The sequence below is a fragment of the Taudactylus pleione genome, unplaced genomic scaffold (genome assembly GCF_031769625.1).
Source record: "Taudactylus pleione unplaced genomic scaffold, aTauple2 ptg000026l, whole genome shotgun sequence".
Taxonomy (NCBI): Eukaryota; Metazoa; Chordata; class Amphibia; order Anura; family Myobatrachidae; genus Taudactylus; species Taudactylus pleione.
In genome coordinates this window covers 6808522-6828329 of record NW_028284428.1, presented here as the reverse complement: position 1 = coordinate 6828329, position 19808 = coordinate 6808522, and the positions used below count along the sequence as shown (strand labels likewise).

Below are 19808 nucleotides of genomic sequence, written 5' to 3'. Positions count from 1 at the left end.
CGAAAAAAAAAAATGCCAACCTGATTGAGTTTGGGTCAGAATTAGTTTATTTATTTATAATATAGTGGGTGCCAAAGTGCTGAAGGAGAGATTGCAGGTGGTCAAGTGATGGGTTCAGAGAGGGAAAAGTGTATTACATAAAAAAACTGACCAAAGTCAGGAGAAAATAAGATGAGAATGAGCAGAGGAGTTCATCCATTGGGGATCACCTAGAAAGGAGGTTAGAGATCAGTTTGAGGCACAAAGATAATATGATCACTAGAGATTTTTAAATCCTGCATGATCATGGTGGGGACGTCAGAGGAATTAGGGATCCAGGCTGAGAAATGTTCCAGGAATTATTGGGATGGTCCAAGAGACAGCAGATCACAGCAACACACAGTGAAAAGTGGTTGAAAAGCTAGATTGTATGTCATGGCTGTGACTAGGCATGCGCGTGCAGTGATGTTACCCAGGGTGCAGAGCCTTGGGGGTGGCACCGTTGCTGGTCCACAAAACCTTAATTTGTATTGCAGGGTACGTGGAACAGAACCCTGCAATCAGTGGTACATGCTGCAGATATACACACTCTGCACACGCACCCTGCAGCCTGTAGAGCTGTGGGAGCATCCTAAGGATGCTCTGGGCCGTGCTCTACTTCCTAGTGCTGGTGGCCCTGATCTAGATGTGATGTCATGATGTGACAGGTTTGGGGGGCAGGGCTGGCACAGAGCGGCATAGAGCCCTGCTCCAGCTCTGCAGTAAGTACTTCAAAAGATGGGAACGTAAGTGAAGGAACAGGTGGGAGAATTTTGAAGCAGCTCCGGAAAAGTAAGAGGTCAACTACAGCTCATTATCCGCTTCCAGGCTTTGAGGTATGGATAACGTGGTGACTACAGGGTGAACGGACTAAAGAGAGGCCGAGTCTGATTGTGTTAATCATGTTTCTATTGTTGCCTGGATGTTACTGTTTTTTGATGTTTTTTAAAAGAAGTGATCATGGTTATTGTAGTTTGTTAGGTATCACTCAACAAGGGTTAACAGTCGGAATAATGGCAGAGACAAACCAGATACACACATGGAAATGAGATATACATTATGCTGCATTGAGATGATCTCGGACTGTCGAATTAAATTTTTAGGACAATACTTCAATCATGTGATCAAAAAACTTTTCCAGTAACATTGATAGGCAATTGTAGCACAAAAGATCTCTATGCATTATAAGAGTTCAATAAATTCCACAAAAAATTAACTAAATGAACCAGATTAAATGAAAAAAAGAGACAGAAATAAATTTCAAACTAAAAGTGTGAAACTACATAGAGCATTTGTCTGCATATTTATATTTTATTATTAGATATTTATTTATCATAAATCCATATACAGTAATAATTAAATATAATATTTTCAGTATCTTTATTTCCATTGTAATCTTGAGTGAGCTGTTTAATAATCCTGAGCTATCAATGAAGGAAACTGCAGTGTACCAGTATTTACAAAATGCGAAGAGTCTGTTAGTTTACTAAAAACTTTCTAGTGCTAACTTTGAAATTCTGGTCACAATGATAAAGTATTCTTCTTCCTCCTTTCTCCAGCATAAAGAAGCTCTGTTTCACTTCATGGTTGATATGTCAGTTTTACTTGGGGCCAATAAGACAAGAGCAGAATCTGATATGAAATCATTGATTAATCTGGAAACTAAATTGGCTCTGGTAAGTAATCACAATATGTACTTTTTAAAAAATAAACTTTGTTGTTATTATTTTTCAGTGCCATACTTATTTGCAACACTGGTTAGTGAAAACCCCCATAAAACAGGGACATACAAAGCACACAAAATAAATGCAGACATAGCAAATGGTGGGGCGGTCTCTGCACCTGGGAGAAATTCAGGCCTGGCAAACCTGTGGCTCTTCAGCTGTTGTGAAACTACAAGTCCCAGCATGCTTCACCAGCTGATCTACTGGAAGGCATGCTTGTAGTATCACAACAGCTGGAGAGTAATTGGTAGAGTGCACAGATGAATTCAGATAACAGACTGTGGCTCAGAGTGGAGATTGGGATAATGATGATGGTGCATTAGTGTGAATAGTAGTGATTACAGTAAGCTCTAATAAAGAGATGGGGTTTCGGGGAGTGTTTAATGATATGAAGGCTGGTGGGGAGTCTGTTCCGGCATGTAGGGAATTCCAGAGATGAGGCAAGGTGTAAGTCAGAGGTAGATCTAAGAGTATTTTGATATGAGATTTGATGAGATGTGAGATGTATGAAGGGGTGTTGTTGTTGAGGGATTTATAGGTAAGGGTGAGTATTTTAAATGCTGATTCTGTGGGACACAGGGTGCTAGTGTAGGGGCTTGCAAACTGGTGTGGCATATATGGAGTGGCAAGGGAGGAAAATCAGTCTTGTGGCATTTACGATAGATTAAAGCAGGGGCTAGATAAGTGATGGGAATGCCAAAATGGAGGAGGTTGCAGTAGTCAAGTTGGTAGATAATAAGAAAATGTAAATGCTTCTTTTAAGTAATATACGTCCGATTTACTTCCAACTCTACATCAGCATCAACATGTGTAATGATATGCATACTCTTCCCACCAATATGAGAACTGATTGCCCTGTTTCCTATGACATCTGTAGATTGGGAGGTGGGCTATGTATGGGCTCACTATTTGCATGTTCCCTATGACCTCTGTTGTTGGGAGGTGTATCAGCTCATTACGGGCTCGCTATTTGCCTGTTCCCTATGACCTCTGTAGATTGGGAGGTTGGGCTATGTACGGGCTCACTATTTGCATGTTCCCTATGACCTCTGTAGATTGGGAGGTGGGCTATGTACGGGCTCTCTATTTGCATGTTCCCTATGACCTCTGTAGATTGGGAGGTGGGCTATGTACAGGCTCGCTGTTTGCATGTTCCCTATGACCTCTGTAGATTGGGAGGTGGGCTATGTACGGGCTCTCTATTTGCATGTTCCCTATGACCTCTCAGATTGGGAGGTGGGCTATGTACGGGCTCGCTATTTGCATGTTCCCTATGACCTCTGTAGATTGGGAGGTGGGCTATGTACAGGCTTGCTATTTGCATGTTCCCTATGACCTCTGTAGATTGGGAGGTGGGCTATGTACGGGCTCGCTGTTTGCATGTTCCCTATGACCTCTGTAGATTGGGAGGTGGGCTATGTACGGGCTCGCTGTTTGCATGTTCCCTATGACCTCTGTAGATTGGGAGGTGGGCTATGTACGGGCTCGCTATTTGTTCCCTATGACCTCTGTAGATTGGGAGATGGGCTATGTACGGGCGCTCTATTTGCATGTTCCCTATGACCTCTGTAGATTGGGAGGTGGGCTATGTACGGGCTCGCTGTTTGCATGTTCCCTATGACCTCTGTAGTTGGGAGGTGTATCAGCTCATTATTTGCATTTGCACTTATGCTTGGTGTTGGGATACAAAATGCTGGTACAAAGATATTTTTGCTTATTAGCAAGTGCTTGGAGTCCTTCTTTTAATTTTATTCCTTTCTACATCAACGGCAGCCAGCATTTGTCAGGCATCGGGACAAAAAAATTGGTCAAAGACTGCCCTTTTGTTTATATATACAGTATGTGTAAGTGCCAGGTTGTTGTTTGGACAATTTAAATTGACAATATTGACCAATTATTTTAATTTTTTTTATATGATAGTACTGTATTTGGTTTATTTTTCAATGCACATAATAAAATTCTGTGTATTTTAGTAAACATCTATACTTGTGTTGATCAATGTCATCAATCTTTTTCTAGATTACCATACCCCATGAAAACAGGACAAGTGAATCCTTATATAACAAGATGAATATCTCAGAGCTGAGCACTATGATTCCACAGGTACAGTATGTTACCTTATTACTAAATACTCAGAGTTGTACTGTCCTTTTTTTTAAATGTAGACCTCATTTTATAACTTATGATTATCTTGGCTAAAGACATAGAACAGAATGTACTAACACTGAAATGTGGTCAAACCAACAAACACTACCATTTTCGGAGCTTTGACCGCATTCCCCATATGTAACTGATAGGCAACACCATCTATAGATGGTGTTGCCTATGGTCGTCTTTCACATAAATCCCCCAGGGGAATCTGATAGGATCCCTCCCAGTGTCCCCCGTGACTCGCGCTGACCGACAGCCGTGCATGCATAATAGGACTCACATGTCATAAACCTGGAAGTCCTTACAATGCAAAGGACAGCTCTTATCGGCAGAGCTGTCCTTTGCATTTTTAATCGCAATTGTACATGCAAATGGAATTAATAAATGCCGCTATGCATGCGGTAAGTTGCGGAATGCATGATACATCCCACCTATAAGGCCATAATATGTACATTATTAGATGTTAAAGAGCATGTAAAGCACTGTTGCATATTATTATGTTTCAAACAGTATATAATATAGCTAATATTTACCTAAAATGACTGATGTGTTTTTATACAGGCCATTTTATATGTATCCACCACCTGGACATAGGTTACAGGTTCCTTGAGTGCCTAGTTTGGTGAAGACAAGTGTCTGATTTTGCCTAAGGTCTGCAGGGCTGCAGCCACCTCAGTAAAATCCGCCACCTCAGTGAGCCAGTTGCAGTTTGTGACTGCACTGGCTACGTTGTGACTGGCAGTGGCTTCCCATTGGAAGCACTATCTACCAATCACATACAGGACAGGCAATCCCATGGGGAGGTGTTTTCTCTCCCTGGGACTGCCAGTATGAGCTTCCAGAGAAAAGCCACTCGTCTACCTTTCGGGCAACCCTACCTGGCTTCTAGGGGCTGCAACCAATGCTGTCCCTAGTAGCGGTTTTGCTCATATGCGGCCCATCCGCTGCATGTGCGCTGGAACCGGTGCCTTCCAGATCCATTGTGCAGGCACTGACGCCTGCCAGATCCATTTTGCAGGCACCCGGTCAACTGGGATTATTGCCTCCTCCTCTTCCCCTGCAGTGCAGGCAGTGGCAGCACAAGCAGCGGCAGCCCCCTCATCCAAGAGGGAAAGAGCCGCTGCTGGTGAAGACCATGGCCTAACTGAGCCTCTCAAAGAAGTCTGAGATTGGTGGGAGAGGGTATTGATTATTTATTGTGTTTTTATTGAGGCTGCGTGGGAAGCAATCGGGAAGCCGACTGCCTAAATACCGGCAGCCGGCTTCCCGACTGTCATATCCCGGCAAGGGTGAAATGCATTTCCCCCGACGCCGGGAGACTGGCGCCCGGAATCCCGATCGTAGTAATGCCGGGCGCCGCTAGCGGACAGCCGCGGGGGGGGAGGGTTAGGTTTAGGGCTCCCGGGGGGGACTTAGGGTTAGGCACCCCCCGGGAGGGTTAGGGTTAGGCTAGGGGGAGGGAGGGTTAGGGTTAGGCACCCCTGAGGGGGACTTAGGGTTAGGCACCCCCCGGGGGACTTAGGTTTAGGCAGCGGGGAAGGGGGTGGTTAGGGTTAGGCACTTAGAGGGGGGATTAGGGTTAGGCACTCCCGGGGGGGACTTAGGGTTAGGCACCCCTAAGGAGGGTTAGGTTAGTAGATACTTACCTATCCACGATCGGGATTTCCGCTGCTTCTAACTCTGCTCTTGTCGGGCTGCCGCTGACGGGAATCGAACTGCCGGCCATGCAGCCGGCGGTATTTCATACCCATTCCGGCTGCGTATTTAATGCAGGCTCTTAGGGAACCTGTCTATTTATCCATTAAAAAATTCCTGCATCGGCCTGGGACCTGGACTTCGTGATGAAGCCTTGAACAGATTCTCCTGTATGTAGATGGTCATGGCCTTTATTTCAGGTTCAGAAAGAAAATATTTCTGACCTTTGGGGGTATGCTGAGACTTGCAGTTTGACAATAGAGCCACAGGTTTGCAGGGACTGATGTATATTATATTGATTTACCGGTAAGTATATTTTTGTTAGTATAGAAAAATATTATTCTTTTAACTATTTGTATCTTATGTGTTTTCAGTTTGATTGGTTAAACTACCTGAAGAAAGTCATCGACTTCAAAATTTATCCTCATCTTAAGGATATTGATTCATCAGAAAATGTGATTGTCCGTGTACCACAATATTTTAAAGATCTGTTCAGGATTCTAGAGTCAGAGGACAAAAGGTAATAGTAGATGTGAGCCACCATATTCAAACCCATATCCAACCCATGCCCTTATTATACTTTTGTTGCACTTCCATCGCAGTCACATTCACCCCCACCTTCACGCGATTTAACATCCATTTGAGCTCCGATTTCCGCCCCCTAGTCCCAGTGAGTCTCAAGTCAGACTTAAGACAGGAAAAAGTAGCTTCCTGCGAAAAGACGTGTATCTATGTGTGTATATTTACTAGAGATGAGCGATTTGCTTTTGACTCTGTTCTTTTCGCCAACTTAGAGCAAGTTCAGATCTGAAAACATTATCTTATTGGCTATCCAAAAGTCGTATAACCAATATGTTTTTTGATGTTTTCAGATGCGAGCGCAACCGATTCATAACCTAAACACTCATCTCTAATATATACTATATTTACCTAGGGGAACAAAAAACGTAATCGTGTAGGAGTGCGCATGCTCGCTGGATCTACTATATGCAGCATGCGGCTGTCACTTTAAGTGTAAAAAAAACCAAAAGGTTTAAAGAAGTTGGTCAACTAGGAACACAACCCTATTTTAAAGTTTACATACACTGTCTGGATCAGAATACCCAATTAATATCCCACACTTACAGTACACTGCATGGAAGTGTTAGTCCCTAGTTTGTTTAATGGTGCAGCAGTGGAGCAGTGGGATGGAGGCCCTCTGGACCCAATTACCTGAAATCCTCCTCCACTTACACTGGATGGATGAGACAGTACCCGGATGATTTAATGATGTGGGGTCGGAGCATTGGCATGGAGGCCCAGGAATACCTGTACATTTCCCCCACTTATAGTGCACAGAAGAGACAGAGCAAGGTAGCGGAATTTGGGACAACAACACTGAGCTTTAGGCTAGGTACACGTTACAAAAGTTGGTTGTTCCAATTTGCCTCCATTCCAGAACAAACGATATAGAGCAGTGGCAGTCAACCCTGGTCCTCAAGAGCTACCAATGATGCATGTTTTGCAGGTCTCCTCATAGAATCACAAGTGATATAATTAGCTTCACCTGTGGATCTTTTCAAATTTGTTAGTTAGTAATGACGGCACCTGTGCACCTGCTAGGTGGTCTGGAAAACGTGAACTGTTGGTAGCTGACGAGGACCGAGGTTGGCTACCCCTGATATAGAGTGTAGAAACTATGCCGTCTTCTGAATGACGGCACAATATATATCATATTGAAGCATTGTATCCAATTAATCTTTTCTCCAGTACACAGTATGCAATCATCGTGTAGATCACTGGCAGTTCAGGTGATGCCTGCAGAGGAAAGATCGGACCAATATATCTTGTGGTCTTCCAGTTGAGCATACACACTGCACAATGTGCACGACATCTTCCCATCTGACCTACAGCACATCAGATGTGAAAATGCGATGAACAATGCATGTGAATGCGCATTTGAGCGCCCACACTATGCAATGTGAATGTTATGTTGTTCCAATTTGCCTCAAAACTACATATTGTCCAATATATTGCATAATGTGTATCTAGCCTTAAGCTGTGTACATACCAGGATGACGGATCGGTCGCCCGGCCGATCCGTTGTTCTATCTGACAATTGCTAAGTGCATACACACTTGGCTATCGTCAGCCTGATTTGTTGAGCAGACATTTACATTTACCCGCTCAGTTGAGCTGTCAGTCACCGGCTGCCTCTGCAACAAGTGTCCCGGAGGTCGGCTGGTCGCCCGTACACACAGCACGATCTACCAATATATCTGCAGATATATTAGGCATAGGCTGTGCTGCACAGCCGATGCAATATGTCTGTAAACGACATTGTTCACAGACTTTTCGTCTGTACACACTGGCCGACGTACACTCGAGACATTGGCTGTTCAGTTGAACGACCGATATATACAGTATCGGCCATTGTGTACCCAGCATTAGCTAGGCAACTCTGGACACAAGAGCTAGTATATATGATGTAAATGCTAAAAATATGGACATCCATTAATATAGTGTACAACTATAAATTAAATGTAGATTTGTTAACCATATGATAAAATTACAATTTTATTTTATATCATATAAAGACCAATGCAAGCAGTGTAACAGTATACTTAAGTTAAATACCTATGCTCACAGTGTCTACAAAAATCTACAGAACAGTAAGTCACAGCAAGGGTGCAGAGATGTCAAACTACTTCCATGCAGAAGCAGGCATTTTACCATAAGAACTAGTGGTTACAATGTTTGGAGGAGCATAGCCAACCTTCCTTCACTCTTTCTGCCTAGGCATAAGGAGGCACAAAGCAATGAAATGCAAAAGGCATAAGGAGGCACAAAGCAATGAAATGCAAAAGGCATACGGAGGCACAAAGCAATGAAATGCAAAAGGCATACGGAGGCACAAAGCAATGAAATGCAGAAATTATATAGAGTCGAATGCGTATGCATTTATGGTGCATATGCGCAGGGGAAAAAATGAGCCCCACAGTGTATAAATGAAATAAAACTTCATCTTATTGTTAAACACAATTCTGTTTCCCTTGAACAATTTATGATTTGTTGCTTGTGACAGTTCTAAGAGGTGGATATAGGACACTTAACAGTAGCTGGAGATTAACAGAAATCCACAATCTCATCAGATGTCAAACTGACGTGTTTCACAGCAACGCAAGACATTTCATTTAGGATTAGAGAAATTCCTGTGAAGAGTTGAATTATTTCCTTAACAATGTATGTTGCTCCAGCCATCCAGGGGATGAGACACAATAAGAAAAATCAGAAAGTCTGCTGCTTCTTCCTCTGCAACCTTTATGTCAGCTCACGCTGCTTTCATAAACATGTTTTCACAGTTAAGCACAGTATTTGCAGAGCAATTTCTGAAATAAATGATTTCTATTTATAGCTGTGCACCTTTTCATGGTCAGTGTCACTTAAAGAGATGCCAGACCGATATTTTATAAAGTCAGTATAGCAGTAGAAACAGTAAAAATATGGCGATTCTGCCCCTCCGGGTTGTGTAAAATTAATTGAAATTAATGGCATCCATATCTGACATAGTTTTGTTTTACATTTGATTTATTTAGCCGTTCAGAATGACCAAAAATGTGTATCGTACAGCTGATTTATGAGGGAGAGGGTCATTATACTATAATACATAGCATTTTACAACTTAAAAGTGAAAACTGTGTTTACATTCATATATTACATAAGAAAACAATCAGATGTTAAACATAAAGAAACCAATTTCCCCACCTTGGGGCTGATGCAGATTTGGAAGTAAATTAGACATATAGTACACAGAAAGAATGAATATATTCACCAAATGCAGCATTCTGTGAGCAGGTATGGTTTTCTTCCAGCCAACACTATCAGTGAGAACTTACACCTGCGCTATATTTGGAGCAAAAGCTATGCCTACAATAAAGTGCACTGTAATCCCCTTTCACACCGAACAGGGCCGGACTGGCAAATGCCAGAAGGGCTGATGGCCCGGTCCGGACTGAAACCCTGGCCGAGCAGCTGCACCCTGGCCAAGTAGCTCCGCCTTCCGGTGCACTGGGATACCGAGAGACGGGGGGGGGGGGGGGGGGGGGGTTTGTGACGAGGCCATGCCCCATGCTACGAAACCAAACTCCTGTCCGTTGAGGCCACGACCCCTTTTCACAAGCACGCATGATTACTTACTTTCAAGTGAGGGCAAATGCGTGGTTCAAGTGAATACAATAGGGCAGGAATTACCTGGTATTATTTTGGGGAGTAATCCATGCCTTGATTATATCACTATGGATGCAATTGATTCAATATATAAATTACAATCTTCAAATGTAATTTTCTAATATCAGTGCTGCAGAAGGTGTGCTATATTAATTCATCTACAATTTTGATAATTGTACAGCACAATGGAATATGCTGGTGCTACAGTTTGTAAATAAATCTTAATAAATAAATGAAATAACATACAACATTTTTGGAGCATTGCACGTCTGATTTAAAATGTACATAACAGAAAGAATGAAAATAATAATTACTTTAGTATCAATGCCTTAATCAGTCTCCATGTTTCTTCTAAAACAATGTTTAGTTTAGTCTCATTTATATTTACAAGTCATCATAAGTAAGGCTCATTAAGGCTGTCTGTGTTACATAACATTTCACATTTACCCAGAGATGGAAGCTATGACGTACATTACTTCCATAGGCAGATTGGGAATTTAACTTGGCCCTGGAAAATAGCCTGAAAGCGTCCTCCTATTGTAGGTGTGAGCAATTTGTCAGGACGTGCTCAAATCATCAGGAGAGCTTGTAGGTACTCCCAGACTGCTGGATTGGGCATGACTAGTTTGTATGGGGCATGATACTGTTTAGATATTGATGGGCCACTCTCCAAAGTCATGTGCGTATTGCTCCACCATAAAAGCAGAACAGCAAGAAGCAAGACATATATCCTGCAGTCGGCATAAAGTCCTGATAGCAAAGGACATTCCCTGAAATAAAGGAACATCTGGTAGACCATCTCTTTCCTGTCTGTTCATGAAGATTTCATTATCCGCTACTACTGATGTCAAATTTAGTTGCTGTGTGCTGGATCCTGGAAAATTGGGGCCCTGTATGAAAAATGTCAAAGGTGCACACTGTAGATCTCCCTGATCCAAGCAGCCACAATATTAAATCAATAGTGCACATCTTATATATAAAATTCATTGGTCTGTTTGTCTGTCCCGTTATGCATTCGGACACCCCTGCACTATTTGGGATGAAACCAATGCAAGGTGGTCCAGTTGAATGCTGGTCAGGCTTTACGGGGGTTAGGGTCCTGGTTGGACCTCCTGTTAGTGTACGCTGGCAGAACTGTGATCCGGGGAGCCTGTCTGAGCCTTCCACTGGATGGATTTGGATGAAAACTTTACAGACTGTTAACTTTGGATCCCAGAAGACATAATAGGGCATTTGAGGTCCCAGTCAGACCTTCCATTGGTGTATGCTGGTCAGAACTTTGACCCGGGGAGCCTGTTCTGGGCCTTCCACTGGATGGATTTGGATGAAAACTTCACAGAGGGGTGGAAATTGCTCTGGGAAGCCTGCCAGTTGCAGAAACAGAAAAATCTCAGGTGCACAACTCCAAATTATTGATAATATATAAATGCAATAAAATTTTGCAATCAATAGAGGTTTTTAACATAAACACCCACCATATTCAGGTAACCTCTTTAGGGTAGGTCCCTAACATACTAGGGTTCAAATCCAGAGCACAGGACCCCCCCAAACTGGCCGAGCTAAGCTGCCCCAGGGCACCGCCATAGTATGAAAAGTGCAGTGTAAAGAGATAGTTAAGAGCAGCCACAGCTGCATATAAAGAATGAAAATAAAAAAGTGAAGTCCAGCTTTTCAGAATAGATGCTTATGGAGATGTGGAATGATGAATTCCTCCGATAATTAGGTAGAGCTCCATGCCAGTTCTAAACCTAATTACCTCCATTGATTTTTTTAGTAACGATAAATAGGCCCCTAAATCATTAATCCCACACATTACATTGTGTATGCAGCTGTGTTGTACTTGCACTGCACTTCCTGTTCCGGAGTAAAGTTCCTTACTCCTCTGAGTAGGTTCTATGTGGTTTCAATGGTCATACAGCAGAGAGCTTAAGATCAGCACATGGACTGGTCCTACTAGATGGAATAAAAATACATTGGCCAAAAGCTATCTAAAGTAAGTAAACTAAAAGTTAGGCTCCTGATTCCTGACATCATACTGTATCCACCATAATTTAAAACAAAAGCAGAATGAAAAGCACATAAAAATCCAGCTTCCTGGGAAAACTCCCCATGTGACCAATGGCCTCTCCACCCGTAATCATGTCATTCTTTATGTCAACAATTATATCAATAATCACTATTGGGAATACATGTATTGTTACAGATGTGCACCGTTGAGGTTACAATCTTTATTTTTGCCACAGGACTGTTGCCAACTACCTAATATGGAGATTTGTGTCCTCAAGAATTCCAAATCTTAGTAGAAGGTTTCGATATAGACAGCTGGAATATGCACAGGTAAGAACATATTTGATGCACTGCATCTATTTACCAGAAAACTAGAACAGTGACAAGTTATTTATTCTGATAAATGTAACATTTTAAATAATAAAACAATTTTGCTAGAAGTCTATTCTTCTTTAGGTTTCATTCAATCAGTCTAAGTTTACAGTGTTATAGCGGCACTAGAACCAATAATTCCAGTGCCTGCATGATATTCAGCGTTTCTTGTACTGTATTCCATACAGAATGTGACATAAGGAAAATTGGAGAAGACGCTCATCTGAGCAAGCTCCTGTAGTATTTCCCATATCCTCCTATTTGCATTATATTTCTGTTCTGTAGCTCTGTGCTTAAGAACAGGTGCATTCATTGGCTACATACAAACCCACGGGCTACTCAGGTTTCTATATTCAGATTAAGCGCATAAAAAATAAAAGAAAACCTCATCTATATAGAGCGGTCACAACAGTAAGCCTGCGGGCACAGATCCAATTCTTGCAAGCATTGTGAGTTGCAGGGGAAAAAAAAATGTTGGAACACAGGGCCTAATTCAGCATAGGAAGGAGTAGCTATCGCAGCTGCTAACATGGAAGCAGCTGCGATAGCACTAGTATGGCAATGCATCAGGAGGACATCGCCGCCCCCTCCCCAACCAGAAACGTCAGCAGACTGTCAATCACTGACAGTCTGCTACAAGACTGTGTGCGGGATCACAGACCCATATGCTCATGTGGAGTACAGGTCCAGGGCATGCGCAGATCCCCAACCACTGGGCATCAGCGCAATTTTGCCCACTGCATACTCCACTAAATCAGTCCCACTGATAGTCAAAACAGATATACAGTAACAAACTCTACAAATAACATGGAATGTAATTGAGGTTCTTAGCGCATATTTGGCCAAACATGCCAAGCAATGTGAGTTTCAACTTAAGTACTTCTAGTAGGTCTACAGGAGAGGAGAACACCAGTGAGTTATGTGATGCCTGCAAGCCATATTCCTATTACCCCCATGCAGTCCTACCCTTTCAGTATACTTAGGTGGTGGCACCAGGGGCGGGGGTTGGGGGTTTGCATTTTGCTGTGTCGACTGCCTCAGTTGCAATGGCTATTTATATGTCCCTGGAAATATAATTTTTGCTTTTTAGAAATTATATCATGAATATCTCCTCATTTAGGAGGCCAAGACATTTTTTTTAAAGAAGTTAAACTATTATTAATATGAGTGTTATATTTTAATTCCAAATTTTCTTGAGCTAAAAAACATGACTGTGCCTAATAAATGTCAATTTTGTCACCTTGTTCATGCATGAAGGAGTATAAAGTGGCAACAGATATGTTTTCATAAATATGATTTTGAATTGGTTGATAAAGTCATCTACAGTATTATATGGTTCAGACAGGGCCCTGTTTCTTACTACAACACGCAGATCAAAACAGCATCTTGTATTTTTATTTCATTTCCATTTGTAGATGATTTGTTGTCCGCATAATATTTTTAAAGAGCGTTAGTAATGTTTTTGCCATATTCCTTTAAAGAATAGCTAATGCTCTAAAGCAACGCAAATTGTATATATGCCTATAAACATTTATCAAATAAACATCTGTCAGTTTATGTTCACATTAATTTATACAATACCTCCAGCAAATCTTTCCACTTAACGTGTCTTCAGGTTTTTACAGTAACATAACAATACAGAGCAATACAATACATATATTCAGTCATCCTAATCTTAAATATCTCATCTGTATTACACAGGTTCTCCTGGGCACAAGTTCTCTGGCAGCTCGTTGGGACCGATGTGTAAATTATATAGAAAATGCACTTCCTTATGCTGTTGGGAAGATGTTTGTGGATGCTTACTTTCAAGAAAACAAGAAACTGATGGTACAGTCCAAAAATATTAAATTAGACATATCTGGGTTCATATGAAGCATAAAATAAGCTTATGTTACATCATTTTTTTTTATTATTTAGTCTTCAGTATCCCCTATCTATCATGGGCTACTGCCATGGTAAAGCCTGTTTTTTTCAACAAAATCTTCCCCATGAAAAGCATGGAGAAATCTACTTAAAAAAGGATTGCGGTGGTATTTTGCCAAAATAATACTTATGCTATCGCCATCACAGAGGATACTTACAGTATAGGAAAAGTTTTATTCTATTCGGAATATCAGCAAATTCATTATTTTTGTTTACACAATTTTGAAATGAGAGCCCAAAGGGCGGGATGTACTAAACGCAAAAATTCGGTAAACCCCCCGAAAATGCAGGCTTATCGCAGCAAAACAAACCTAACATCCTGTGGACTACCTGTCTTGGTGTGGCTGTGGGGAGGCGGCTAGACTGTAAGGACAAACCTGCACAGAGAGCGAGGTAAGCTCCAGGGCTCAATGGTTAAACCAAACTGACACCCTGCTCTGTGGGACAGTGAAGCTGCGGAAACCCACCTGAGTTAATTACAATAGTAAGGGAGAAGACTACTTATTTTTGGTATACATAATACATTATTTTGAACATCACATAATTGAATGATAAGTACACACTTTCAGATTGTGCTTTTTCTTTTAGACAAGTGCATAGAAGGCAGGCATATATGTCTATTTTTAATGAAGCAAGATGAAGTGTCTGGATTGTTTTCGGGACTAATGCAGAAAAAAAAGAAAATGCAGGTGCACACTCTAAGCACTAAGAATACTGATGATCAAAATATATATAATCAACTCCAACAATTAACATGTTTTTTTTTTATTTTGTGTCTGCTTTACTGCATAACTAGTCATCTAGCCTTTGCAATGTAGTAGTGGTTCACTGACTTTGAGTAAAACATATTATGGTTAACAGCATTAATAGGCATGGGAGATATTCACTGTGATACTCAACGTACTGTATGATGGCCATTGGGATGCTCTCTGTACTGTATGGTGCTCAGTTGGATGCTCTCTGTACTGTATTGCGGTCACTGGGATGCTGTCTGTACTATATGGTGGCTACTGAAATGCCTTTTTTACTGCATAGGGGTCACAGGGATGTTCAATGTACAATATGGCAGTCACTGGGATGCATTCTGTACCACATAGGGTCACTGGGATACTGTCTATACAGCTGGTGATCATGTGGGTACTGTTTAGTGGTCATGTAGATGCTTTCTGCACTGTATGGCAGTGCCGTTGATGCTCTTTATTGTGTGGAAGTCATGGGGATGTTCTCTGTGTTGCATTGTGGCAAGAACTAATGGTTTGCTAGTCATGCATACATTTTTTGGGTCCACCTATATTTGAATTGGTCCCACCTATATGAAGCCAGATTTTTTTTTACAGGGCCACTTTCAGTTCACAATCCACTCCTGACTGCGATAAGTAAATGTTTTCAGTGGCGGAACTCCCAGAGCCAATGGAATCATTTGCCGCCGGGCTCCAGCCCTTAAGGGGGCACCTGGCTCAATTGTCCCCCAGGCTGTTCCGGGCACTGCTATAGAGATGGAGCGCCGCTGATCGGCGCTCCGCCTCCAGCGGCGTCAATACGGGGGGTGCGGTCGCACCCCCTATTTGCCGGGCATCCGCTGAGTGTGTTACCAGCGGGCGCCCGGCTCCTTCTTTCCCCCCGGCGGTAGCTGGAGGAACGGAGCTCACTCCTGAGCTCCGCTTCCGGGTCCCGCAATGCACTATGGGAGTGACGTCATGACGTCACTCCCATAGTTCAGAGGAGCGGGCGCCGGGGATGGAAGGCAGCAGCACTGGAGCGGGGTTTCAGGTAGGTTGATGCTAGATCCTATGTGGCTAAAGGACCTCTGTGACGTATCAACCACGTGACCGCTGCAGGAGGCTGGACCGCTCCTGTGTTACCATCCACTAGGGCATAGAGGGGGAATAAATATTTGTGGCGAGCGTAGCGAGTCATGTGCCCGAAGCGAGCCCGCGAGGGGACACTTTTGGTCCCCCATTAGCATCCGCGCCCCTCCCCCTTTCCTGCCGGGTCACGTGGGTGTGACGTCACAGGTCCTCTGCAGCCCTCTATTCTAGTCATAACCGTTTCAGGTAAGTATTGTTTGGTTTTTTTTTGTATGTGTGTGCACTCGCGGGGGGGCTCACTACAGGGGGCAAAATTGGTGTCTCACTACAGGGGGCATTGTTGGGGGCTCACTACAGGGGGCATTATAGGGGGATTATTACTGGGGGCTCACTACAGGGGGCATTACTGGGGGCTCACTACAGGGGGCTTACTACAGGGGGCATTACAAGGGAGCACTACAGGGGGCATTATGGGGGCTTACTACAGGGGGCATTACAGGGGGCTTATTACAGGGGGCATTACGGGGGCTTACAAGAGGGGGCATTACAGGGGGCTTACTACAGGGGGCATTACGGGGGCTTACTACAGGGGGCATTACGGGGGCTTACTACAGGGGGCATTACTGGGGGCTTACTACAGGGGGCATTACGGGGGCATTCTACAGGGGGCTTACTACAGGGGGCATTACTGGGGGCTTACTACAGGGGGCTTACTACAGGGGGCACTACAGGGAGTTTACTACTGGGGGCTTACTACAGGGGGCTTACTACTGGGAGCTTACTACTGGGGGCTTACTACAGGGGGCTTACTGCAGGCACCAACATTTATCTTGCCTCCGGGCACCTGGGATGAAGTTATGCCACTGAATGTTTTGTAAACACACACTGGAGCAGAAACACGCTGAACATGTTTTATTCTACCCATATGCTGTAAAATGTGTAACATGTACTGTACATGTTACTAGATTGAAATGTTCCAGTCATATATAAATAAATAACATTATATTTAGTCATTATATTAAACATTTTAATCACCACCCAGGTCATACAATGTTAGAAGTTTTACATCGGAGTTAATTTAGTTTACAGACTCATTTTTGTTTGGTTTTCAGCTGTGTGCCACCTTGTAGGTTACTTTAAAATCATCTCCAGCAATCCCATTTAAGCATAGTGATAGATGAGATACTCATGTACAATTTATTCTTGGTTTTTCGCACAGCTTTTCCTGGGTAATCCAAATTATGTTCTTCTCTAAACTCTTACCTCTGGCTGCATTTCAGAGCCCTTTTGAGATTGCACAGAAAGTCAGTTTTCATTATAGAATGAAAACAGTATTGCTTGTGTTAATGCCAATTGCATGCGAATGTCAATGTTGTGTAAGTTGTTTATTTAAAGCAGAGCCAACAGGCTTTAATATGCTGACACTGAGATCATTTTTATTTCGCCATGCCATACAAACAGCAATGATGTACCCTTATTTTTCCAGCATAATTCTAAAAAATGAATGTAACATATTCAAAATGATTTGCTGGTAATTGCTCATGAGCAATTGTTTGTGGCATATGATATTGTGAGCTATTGCTCAGCAACAAATGTTTAATAGGTCGCTGTGGCTCTTCAGTAAGGACAACACTTCCTTCTCTTAACTAACTATACCTGGCAGATGCTACTTGCCTACCATCATCACTTTTCCTGTCTTACCGTCTGAGGCTTAACCCTAAAATTCTTCTATAGTATTTGGCTTTATGTTTGCATACATTATTTTTATAACATAGACATGCACACAGTCAAACATGCACTGGGTGACATATACACAGGAGGTTCTTACACACATACATGGTCACACAGAGATGCAGACTGGGACAGAATACCGTGTATCTCCCCCTTCCTCTCACCTTAAAAGCAAAGTAGTCTGAAGTCTGATTCCTACCGCAATCATGCGAGCAGTTCAGGCTAAAAGTAGGGGTGAGCGGGTTTGGATTTCTAAAATCCGAACCCCCCCGAGCCCCCCCTCGGTCCGAGGCCGATCCGAGTCAGGCTCGACTTTTCCCGCCTGACTCGGATCTGAAATCGAGGCAAAACGTCATCATCCCGCCTTCCGGGTCTTGCGGGTTTTGGATCCTATATAAGGTACCCTCGTCTGCGCCATTTTCTCACTCGGCTGTGGACAGTGAAGAGGGAGGGTGGGAGTTAGGGCTGGCTGGGCTGTGTAGTGTAGTGCAGTGTAGTGTTGTGCTGTGCTGCGCTGTGTACTGTTGTCTATAGGGGCTGTGTCCACTCCTCCAAAGTCCATAGGGGCTGGCTGGACTGTGTTGTGCAGTCAGTTGTCCATAGGGGCTGTGTCCACTCCAAAGTCCTGTGCAGTGTCCCAGTCCTAAAGGGGTGCTGTAGTGTTGTCCAGGGGGTGCTCTGTCCATCAGGGGTGCTCCCCCCAAGTGCAAAAAATAAAATATTTTTTCTGTGTTTGTGAATTGTGTGCACAGTAGCCGCACGTGCATCAACAAAGTAGTGCCAAGCGTGCGCCTGTGTCATAAGTAATGGGCCGGCTAGCTTGACCACTAAAGGGTGCTGTAACCCCCAAAGTGCATTCCAAACAAAATAAAAAATATTTTCTGTGTTTGTGAATTGTGTGCACTGTGGCTGCACGTGCATCAACAAAGGTGCAGCGCCAAGCGTGCGCCTGTATCCCATTAGTAAAGGGCCAGCTGGCTTGTCCGTTAAAGGGTGCTGTAACCCCCAAAGTACACTCCAAACAAAATAAAAAAATATATATTTTCTGTGTTTGTGAATTGTGTGCACTGTGGTTGCACGTGCATCAACAAAGGAGCAGCGCCAAGCGTGCGCCTGTGTCCCATTAGTAAAAGGCCGGCTGGCTTGTTCGATAAAGGGTGCTCTAACCCCCAAAGTACACTCCAAACAAAAAAATAATATTTTCTGTGTTTGTGAATTGTGTGCACTGTAGCAGCACGTGCATCAACAAAGTAGTGCCAAGCGTGCGCCTGTGTCATAAGTAAAGGGCCGTCTGGCTTGACTGTTAAAGGGTGCTGTAACCCACAAAGTGCACTACAAACAAAATAAAACATATTTTCTGTGTTTGTGAATTGTGTACACTGTGGCTGCATGTGCATCAACAAAGGAGCAGCGCTAAGCGTGCGCCTATGTCCCAATAGTAAAGGGCCGGCTGGCTTGTCCGTTAAAGGGTGCTATAACCCGCAAAGTACACTCCAAACAAAATAAAAAAATATTTTCTGTGTTTGTGAATTGTGTGCACTGTGGCTGCACGTGCATCAACAAAGGAGCAGCGCCAAGCGTGCGCCTGTGTCCCATTAGTAAAGGGCCAGCTGGCTTGTCCGCTAAAGGGTACTCTAACCCCCAAAATACACTCCAAACAAAAAAAAATTATATTTTCTGTGTTTGTGAATTGTGTGCACTGTAGCCGCACGTGCATCAACAAAGTAGTGCCAAGCGTGCGCCTGTGTCATAAGTAAAGGGCCGTCTGGCTTGACCGTTAAAGGGTGCTGTAAAACAAAAGTGCACTCCAAACAAAATAAAAAATATTTTCTGTGTTTGTGAATTGTGTGCACTGTGGCTGCACGTGCATCAACAAAGGAGCAGCGCCAAGCGTGCGCCTGTGTCCCATTAGTAAAGGGCCAGCTGGCTTGTCCGTTAAAGGGTGCTGTAACCCCCAAAGTACACTCCAAACAAAAAAAAATAATATTTTCTGTGTTTGTGAATTGAGTGCACTGTAGCCGCACGTGCATCAACAAAGTAGTGCCAAGCGTGCGCCTGTGTCATAAGTAAAGGGCCGGCTGGCTTGACCGTTAAAGGGTGCTGTAACCCCCAAAGTACACTCCAAACAAATAAAAAAATATTTTCTGTGTTTGTGAATTGTGTGCACTGT

General features: G+C 43.1%; 1 protein-coding gene across 2 annotated transcripts in view; it reads left to right on the top strand.

The window, feature by feature from the left end:
• The window catches only part of PHEX (phosphate regulating endopeptidase X-linked), a 265370-nt gene that overhangs the window by 129734 nt on the left and 115828 nt on the right, over positions 1 to 19808 (top strand). For both annotated transcript variants that reach the window (XM_088451595.1, XM_088451597.1), the window contains 5 exons: positions 1578 to 1694; positions 3762 to 3845; positions 5963 to 6108; positions 12038 to 12131; positions 13875 to 14003. In XM_088451595.1, the coding sequence (XP_088307721.1) occupies positions 1578 to 1694; positions 3762 to 3845; positions 5963 to 6108; positions 12038 to 12131; positions 13875 to 14003 (570 nt within the window). The remainder of the gene's footprint in view (positions 1 to 1577; positions 1695 to 3761; positions 3846 to 5962; positions 6109 to 12037; positions 12132 to 13874; positions 14004 to 19808) is intronic.